The sequence below is a fragment of the Dictyostelium purpureum genome (assembly GCF_000190715.1).
Source record: "Dictyostelium purpureum unplaced genomic scaffold DICPUscaffold_341, whole genome shotgun sequence".
Lineage (NCBI taxonomy): Eukaryota > Evosea > Eumycetozoa > Dictyosteliales > Dictyosteliaceae > Dictyostelium > Dictyostelium purpureum.
In genome coordinates, this window is record NW_003519677.1 from 26,500 (window position 1) to 35,103 (window position 8,604).

The following is an 8,604-nucleotide window of genomic DNA, read 5'->3' on the forward strand; positions in this document are numbered from 1 at the left end:
AAAATTTTGTTTTTTTTTTTTTAAAAAAAAATACAAACCAAAAATTATTATAAATCTTAAAAAAAAAAAAAAAAAAAAACATTTTAAAAAATTTTCACACATCAAAAATAATAAAAATGGATAACAATAATAATTTTGAAAAATTATTAAAAAAATATACCAAAGGTGAATATGTAACAAAATGTAATGAAAGAGGAATAACATTTTATTATTCTAAAAACAATCCAGAGTTTTTTATTAAAAAATTAACAAACAAGGAAGAGGTAAATTTTAAAAAAAAAAAGATATAAAGAAAAAAAAACTAACTTTAATATTATTATATTATTTAAATATAGTCAAAAAGAGAAAATATTATACAACTATTGGATCATCCCAACATTGTTAAATACGAAGATAGCAAAGAAATCATTTCCCCAGATGGACAATCATTTTTCTATATTGTAACCCAATTTGTTCGAAACTCATGTACAATTAAAGAAAAATTGGAAAGTACATCAAATTTTGATAGAGAGGAGATTTTCAAAATCATAAATCAATTCTTCGATATCTTAAAAAATCTAAATGAAAGTGAAGTTTTACACTGCGATATTTGTAGTGATAATGTAATGATAGACAGTGATAATAATATAACATTAATAGATTTTGGTGTTTCAATGATTAAAAAAAATATTAATTTAACCCATACAACAATTTATACTAGAAAAAACAAACCGAAAGAATTAAATGCAAATATTGACATCAAAGATTTGGGTGATTTGTTAGAAGAATTCATAGATAAATTACCAAACAATATATCAGCTGAAAATTTTAAACATTTTATTAAATGTTGCCAAAATGGAACAAATCTTAAAGATTTGAAAAAACATAAAGTATTTTATGACAATTCAGTAAATACAACAGAATCACAACAAGTTGTTTCTGATAAAGCTTCTGATCCAATCTCTGTTCAAGTCTTTACCCCTGTCTCTGATTCAATTTCTGCTCCAGTTTCTACTCCAATCTCTTCTCAAGTATTTATTCTTGGACGTCCTAAACTAACAACTCCAAATACCCAAATGCCACAACACATTATAGAAGTATCACCAAATTTTTATCACAATAATAATGTTAGTGGCGAATACAGTATTTTTACTGGAACAGATGGCCTCATAGATCTAATTGGTCAAAGTATGAACTTAAATAGAAATGGGATTTCTTCAATTATAGGTGGGTCTATGGAACAACCATGTCCATGTTGTGGACATACCAACTTAAGAACTATTACAGAAGGTCTTTTTAAAAGAGCGATTGCCTGTGAATGTAAAAACAAAACCAATGGATTTTGTTTATGTGAAAGAAGATCTTATAGTCATTTATTTTTCAATAATGATTATAGTCAATGCATTGATAAACATCATGGAATATATACTCAACAGACAGCTAAAGGTACCGTAACTTATAAAAAATATAGACAAAAATGGACGGTTACAAATGAAAACCAAGAAACCACTGAATTACAAAATGAACCAAGAATAGTTTTAAAAAGATAATTTTTTCACAAAACAATATAAAAAAGAATTTTTAAAAACACAAAACAAATTCAAAAAAAAATCTAAAAATAATAAAAGTTATAAACTAATTTTAAAAATATCATGGTTTTGTATTTTATTTTGTTTATTATATTTTATTTTATAGATATAATATAAAAATAATAAATGTGGTATTTAATACATTCTTCATTTATTCCAATTTAAAATTAATGTTTCTTAAAAACTCTTCTAAATTTGTTAATTTTGTAATATTTTTTGCAAATGTTTTATCAAAACTACTTGGAAAGTATGAAAATTCGTTATAATAGTCAAACATATCGGCATATGCACCTGCTTCTAAATTATTTGATTTACTATATTCGGCAGTTGAAATAGAATTGTAAACAACTTTTTTACCGGTTACTTTTGAAAATATTTCTGCAACTTGGTCACCTGTTAATTCGTCTGAAGAAAATGGGACTATGATACCTGAATACTTTGCTGGATTTTTAAATTGTTCACTTACAATCTTTCCAATGTCATTAATATCGCCATAATCAAGCTTGAGATCTGGTTTACCTGGTAGTGTAATCGAATATGAATCGCTGTCACCTTGGGTTTTAACTGGTGGGTAATAAGTTTGAAAATTTTGATGATACATCGGGGCTGAAACAAATGATGATACAAATTGATCATTGCTTTGTTTTGATATTTGTCTAATATGCTTTTCAATTTCACATTTGTTTTCGTAATCTGGTAACCTAGCTTTACCACCTGTAATTTCCATTGCGTTTGGAAGTGTTGAAAACACAATATGCTTGACTGTGCCAGCCAATAAAGAAGCATCTGCAACATTTACACCATATTCAACTTCATTTTTGGTGTATGGTGTTAGAGTAACTAAATATACCCCATAACTACCCTCTAATACCTGCGCAATTTCCTCTTTTGATTTCCCTTCAAAGTCATATTCAATAACTTCGGCACCTAATCCTTTTAATTCCTTTGATACATTTGAATTTAAATTTCTTGTAAATGTTTTAACTTTAAATCCATCTTTTATTAACTCTTTTACTACTGATCTACCCTAAATTAAATTATTATCTTTATTAAAATTTTTAATGTATTTTAGATATATTATTTTTCTTACCTGAAAACCTGTACCATTTAAAACTGAAATTAACTTTGTCATTTTTTTAATTTGGTTATTAATTTATTTACTAATCTATTTATTTTTGTTTTATTTAATTTGTTGTATTTTAATAAAATGATAAAAAAATAAAATAAAATAAAACTTTTTATAGAAAAGAAGAATAAAAAAAATTTAAAATAAAATAGACTTTTAAACATTATAACAACCAATATTTACAAAAAAAAAAAAAAAGAATCTTTTAACACCATAATTAAAACTGTGGAGATAATCTGTTTTATTTGAAAGTCTAAAAAAAAAAGAAGCAAAAGAAAAAATGAAAAAATGAAAAAAAAATTAATTTAAAAATAAAAAAAAAAAAATTAAAATTGAAATTAGTTTTTGGCATAAAATATTTTAAAATAAAAAAATAATATATTAACTTAAATCTAATTTTGATGCTTAAAAAAATTTTTTTTTTTTTTTTTTTTTTTTTTTTTTAAAAGTTATTCTTAAAACCTGCCAAAGAGGCCACCTTTTTAGCAAAAAAAAAAGGTGGCCTGGAGAGACAAAAGTGGTTCTGGAACCTGAAACTTTTTAGCAAAAAAAAAAAAAATTGATATATGCTTTATCCGGGAATCGAACCCGGGCCAACTGCTTGGAAGGCAGTTATCATACCATTAGACAAATAAAGCGAAACTTGTGAGAAATAAATCATGTTTTTTCCTACTCGTTTTTTATTTTAATGAATATTATCATCATTGTGATAATTTAAAATATAAATATTAACCAAAAAAAAAAAAAAAATTTATAAAATTCTTGTTAACCTTTTGACCCAAAAGATAATTAATCAAAACTATTTTATTTTTTATAATAAATAATTATTTGTGTTTTTGTTTTTATTACAATATTTTTGTTTTTTTTTTTTTTTTTTTTTTTTTTTTTAAATAATACAAAATAAATTTTCTATATATATAATTAAATTATTAATTATTTAACAAACTTTTGTAAACGCTTACTCATAAAGTAAGGACGTTCAGCCGAACCATCATTTCTTTCACAATCTTCGCAGAAACATAAAAGAATTGTATCGATAGTCATATCATAAACAGACATGAAACCAGTTGAAATGGCAAAAGCTATGAAACCAATTAAAATTGCTGGAATAACATAAAAAGTTAAATTTTCGAATCTTTCCAATAGATAAAGTGAAATACCAACTGTTGCAGCAGTAATAAAAATTCTACCTAAAAACATTAAAAATGAACTAACCATATTTACAGCTGCTACTCTTAAAATATTTGTTAAAATTAATTGGAACCCTCTTTTAGCACCTTCACAAAAAGAGTAACCATAAATTGAAATCTATAAAGTAATTAAAAAAATTAATATTATTTATTGGTATATGACATTTATATTTTATAATTACCATAATATAAGCATTTTTATCTAAAAACTTGATGAATCTTTCAAAGCAACCAAAAATACAATTTAAACATCTAACTATGAAACGAGCAAAATAAGCTTCTTTACCTTTGAATTTCTTTTCTAAGAAACGTAAAACCCAACGAATGAATTGAACAATTGCTAAAATTAATGAACCAAAAGCAACAGAACCTAAATGATAACGGATAACACGCCATAACGAGGCCCAAACTGGGAAGAATGGTGTATCTTTTTTATCATGAACCCAATACCAAGATGCGACTGCACCGGCAATAGTGGTTTGATTTAATGCTAAAATGAATGCTATAGTCCAGAGGAAACCAAAAAAGTGATAAATTTGTATTTTACGAAGTGTGTCATCGGCATTGTAACCAATGAATCTATAGTTTTCATCGTACTCAGGTTCACCAGCAGTACCAAGATATATACCAATATAGACCCAATAAAGGATGAAACCAGCTAAAAGAATGAATATAAAGACTGGGAAGAAAAAGATTGATGGCATAATTCCAACAGCTCTACTACTTTCTTTGATGATACGAATTGCAATACGAATACGAGAGAACAATGCTAAAAGGATTAATGCAAAGATACCACAAATTACACAAAGTATAATGAAAATAACCTTGAGTGCCAATATATTATCCTCTTGCATTGTTAAACGCTGTGATGGTGGTGTTTCATCATATCTATCGGAAGCTTTTTGCCATTGGAAATAAACTTGAGCAGTCAATAAACCCAAACAAGCATAAGCGGCAAACACTGTTAACCATGTTATTAAACCAGCGAAAAATCTTAAAAGGAATATCCATACTAAACCCAAACCCATTGCAATTAAAGCACCATAAATAAGGTAACGCCATGATGTTGCTAAATCGGTTAAAACTTTAACACTTGTATCTTTTGAAAGTTCGTTATTTACAAATTGATAGATCTTATCTGCAATAGTTTGGGTACCATTGACAATTATATTGGGTAAACAACGGTTAATAAATGGTGAACTTGAAATTTTACCCATACATGTCCCATTTGGTGAAATTGCTTCTAATGATGGTACAGTATCATAATCACAAATTAATTCAGTCTCATTTTGTGGAATTAAAAATGTTTCATTTGGACATTCATCAACACAAACTACACGATATGTTGGTAATGTGATTGATAACTCTGTATAATAAATAAAATAAACATATTTCTTATCCCTTAAATCTCTTGCTTGGGTTGCATTTAATTTACCCTCTTCAATATTATTAACACCACAAATATTTCCATATGAATCTGTTCCTTTAACTAATCTAAATAAAAATAATAATTAATAATAATTCTTTGATTATGATAATGATTATGATGTTGATGCTGATAATAATATTAATATTATTTTTTTTGATATTTTAATATTTACCTTTGAGGATTACCATGGTTAACACCATAAACAGCAATTACAATCATACCTGCCCAAAATGCTAAAAATAATAATAAAAAGAAACAATCTTGACATTTTCTTTTTTTATAAACTCCTTTTTTTTTAATTACTTTTTTTGAAATTTCATCATGATCTTTTAATTCTTTAGATCCCATTTTTTTTTTTTTTTTTTTTTTTAAAAATTATATATTAATGTTTTCTCATTAATAATAATAATAATTATAATGATAAACTATATATTTAGAAAAAAAAAGAAAAAAAAAAGTAAAAATAAAAAAAAAAAAACTTAAAAAATTAAAAATAAAAAAAATAAAAATAAAAATAAATATATTTTTTTTTTTTTAAATTTAACCGCAGTTGTGTTTGATTAGCATTATCTCGATTAAATTTTTAGATTTTTATAATTAAAGTGGTGCTGCTCATGCCACGTTAAGTAACCTTTTAAAAAAACAATTGCACAGAAAGTTAATATCTAAAACTCTCCTTTATTATTATAATAATTAAATGTACCTATGTAATAAAAAAAAAAAATTTATTTTGGTGGGGTATGAAATCTATTTTTGATTGATTATAAAAAAAAAGGTAAAAAAAAAATAACCTTTATAATTTGAAATTATAAATAAATTAATTTACATATTTATTAAATTTTATTATTATTATTAATTATTGATTATTGATTAATATTATTATTATTTTTTTTTTTATTTTTTTTTTTTAAAAAAACTTATGAGCTTTTTTTTTTTTTTTTTTATTATTATTTTTTTTAATTATAGAAACCAAATTCATGAGTATTCTTTTTGATGGCAGATTTATAACCTTTTTCAAAATCTTTTGGGAGAATAACATAACGATTTTTTCTAATAGCATGCATACCAGCTTCTTGACAAATTGATTGAATTTCGGCACCAGAAAGTTTGTCTGGTCTACCAACATAATCTTCAAGATCGACTTCATCAGAAAGATTCATTTTGGATGTGATTACTTGGAAAATTAAACGTTTTTGACGACGATCTGGAAGTGGAAACTCAATCTTACGATCAAGACGACCTGGACGAAGGAGAGCTGGATCTAATGTATCTTGACGATTGGTTGCCATAATAACTTTAACATTAACGGTTACATCAAAACCATCCATTTGATTTAATAATTCCATAAGAATACGTTGAACTTCACGATCTGCACCAGTTTGGGCATCGAAACGTTTGGTGGCAATAGCATCAATTTCATCAATGAAAATAATGGCTGGTGCATTTTCTCTTGCCAATCTAAAAACATCACGTACTAAACGTGGACCTTCACCTAAATATTTTTGAACAAATTCTGAACCAACAACACGAATAAAGGCTGCACTAGTGTGATGTGCAACAGCTTTTGCTAACATAGTTTTACCTTTTTTAAAAAAAAAAAAAAAAAAAAATTAAATTAGTATTATGTGTTTATAAATAAATTTAATTTTTAGTTATTAATACATACCTGTACCTGGTGGGCCATATAATAAGACACCTCTTGGTGGATCAATACCAATTTGTTTATATAAATTATGATGAGTCAATGGTAATTCAACAGCTTCACGCATTTCTTGTTTTTGAATATCACCACCACCAATATCTGAATAACTTTCTGATGGTTTTTCATCAGCACCTAATAAATGAATACTTGAATCTGATTCTGGTGGTAAAGTGTCAACCAATGCATTTGAGTGTCTTTGTAAAGCTACTGAAGCTGATGGTTTTAAAAGTTCTCTATCGATTGTACTTAAAATTCTAACACATAATGTTGATCCTGATGTTGATTGAACAATACTATTTTTAAATTTTAATTTAATAAAAAAAATAAAAATTAATATTGAATTTTATTAAAATTTAAATTAATTCTATAATATTTACCCAGTGTTGGTATCAACCATTTCTAACAATTGACCAATTAACAATGGTACAGATCTAATACGTTTTACTTCTTCTTGAGCATGTAATAATTCTCTTTTTAAATTTTTATATTCATATTTAATATACTCTTCTTGAATATTAAAAAAATCTAATTTACTTTCCAAACCCTTCATCTTTATATATAAATCTTGTTCACGATGATGGTGATGTGGAGTATCTTTTGTTAATGTAACCTGTTAATTATAAAAAATAAATTTATTAATAAAACTATTCCTATTATCTGTAAATTTACTATATTATTATTAACAATATTATAATAAAATAAACATTGTTTTTATTATGACCATTATTATTATTGTAATTATTATTTTTATTATTATTTATATTATTATGGAAACACAAACTTTTGAAGTTGGTAAACCTAATTCTTCCATTTTTTATAATATATTTTTTAAAAGTACACCTAAAAAATGATAGATTTAGAATTTTTATATACAAATATGAAGAAAGAAAAAAAGGAAAAAAAAAATATAGAAACAAAGAATTTATATATACAAAAAAATTTTAAAAAAAAAAATTAATTGAATGATGGTGAGTTCAAAAAAAATAATTTTAAATAAAAAAAATTAAAAAAAAATTAAAAAAAAATTAAAAAAAAATTAAAAAAAAAAAAAAAAAATTAAAAAAAAAAAAAATTTTAATTTAATTTGTTAAATTTATAAATTAAAAAAAATTAAAAAAAAAAAGGTTAAAAAAAATTATTTGAAGTGATGTTCAATTTTTTTTAAAAAAAATATACATATAAATAGATTATAATTTTAAAAAACTAAATAATAAAAAAATTAATACATAATTAAATAAATAAATAGGCTCTCTTTTTTTTTTTTTTATAAAATTTTTTTTTTTTTTTTTTTTTTTTTTTAAATTTTTCATATTTTTTTTAAAATTTTTTTCTTTTTTTTTTTTTATTTATCAATTTACAAATATAATAAAATGAGCGAATCAAAAGACAAGAAATCACAATTATTACTTTTAAAAAACGCATTTAATAAAGATTATAAATTTTCAAATGTACGAGATTCCCAATAAATTATAATTATAATAATATCAATATCGTTTGTTTTTTTTATTTTTTAATATTATTTTTACGCAACAGATTAATTTTCTGAATTCACTCCTAGAGAAAGAAATTCCACCAATGTTCATAGGATA

General features: G+C 23.9%; 4 protein-coding genes across 4 annotated transcripts; 1 reads left to right on the plus strand and 3 right to left on the minus strand.

Annotated features, from left to right (window-relative positions):
• Positions 1–116: 116 nt before the first annotated feature.
• On the plus strand, positions 117–1,529 carry DICPUDRAFT_157139 (uncharacterized protein; the record flags this gene model as incomplete). Its single annotated transcript, XM_003292366.1, has 3 exons — positions 117–263; positions 336–1,167; positions 1,207–1,529. 3 exons carry the CDS (start codon positions 117–119, stop codon positions 1,527–1,529), a joined length of 1,302 nt encoding a protein of 433 aa, XP_003292414.1.
• An 87-nt stretch (positions 1,530–1,616) lies between these two features.
• DICPUDRAFT_50425 (uncharacterized protein) lies at positions 1,617–2,746 on the minus strand. The gene is made up of 2 exons (XM_003292375.1): positions 2,659–2,746; positions 1,617–2,595 (listed from the first exon to the last, which is right to left on the minus strand). Exons 1-2 carry the CDS (start codon positions 2,698–2,700, stop codon positions 1,720–1,722), a joined length of 918 nt encoding a protein of 305 aa, XP_003292423.1. The 5' UTR covers positions 2,701–2,746; the 3' UTR covers positions 1,617–1,719.
• Positions 2,747–3,627: 881 nt separating this feature from the next.
• Positions 3,628–5,727, minus strand: DICPUDRAFT_57949 (uncharacterized protein; the record flags this gene model as incomplete). The annotated part of the gene is made up of 3 exons (XM_003292376.1): positions 5,486–5,727; positions 4,067–5,378; positions 3,628–4,002 (listed from the first exon to the last, which is right to left on the minus strand). The coding sequence occupies exons 1-3, from the start codon at positions 5,659–5,661 to the stop codon at positions 3,628–3,630; spliced, it is 1,863 nt and encodes a 620-aa protein (XP_003292424.1). The 5' UTR covers positions 5,662–5,727.
• Positions 5,728–6,256: 529 nt separating this feature from the next.
• Positions 6,257–7,980, minus strand: DICPUDRAFT_92867 (uncharacterized protein). Its single transcript, XM_003292377.1, has 4 exons — positions 7,797–7,980; positions 7,393–7,625; positions 6,980–7,308; positions 6,257–6,895 (listed from the first exon to the last, which is right to left on the minus strand). Exons 1-4 carry the CDS (start codon positions 7,824–7,826, stop codon positions 6,270–6,272), a joined length of 1,218 nt encoding a protein of 405 aa, XP_003292425.1. The 5' UTR covers positions 7,827–7,980; the 3' UTR covers positions 6,257–6,269.
• Between the last annotated feature and the right edge of the window lie 624 nt (positions 7,981–8,604).

Excerpts from the sequence above, each read along its gene's own strand:
- DICPUDRAFT_92867 (XM_003292377.1), bottom strand. The coding sequence starts at position 7,826 with ATGGAAGAATTAGGTTTACCAACTTCAAAA. Across the intron at positions 7,309-7,392 it reads ATGGTTGATACCAACACTGG|TATTGTTCAATCAACATCAG; the intron begins GTAAATATTATA and ends ATTTAAAAATAG. Across the intron at positions 6,896-6,979 it reads ATATGGCCCACCAGGTACAG|GTAAAACTATGTTAGCAAAA; the intron begins GTATGTATTAAT and ends TTTTTAAAAAAG.
- DICPUDRAFT_50425 (XM_003292375.1), bottom strand. The coding sequence starts at position 2,700 with ATGACAAAGTTAATTTCAGTTTTAAATGGTACAGGTTTTCAG. Across the intron at positions 2,596-2,658 it reads TAAATGGTACAGGTTTTCAG|GGTAGATCAGTAGTAAAAGA; the intron begins GTAAGAAAAATA and ends AATTTAATTTAG.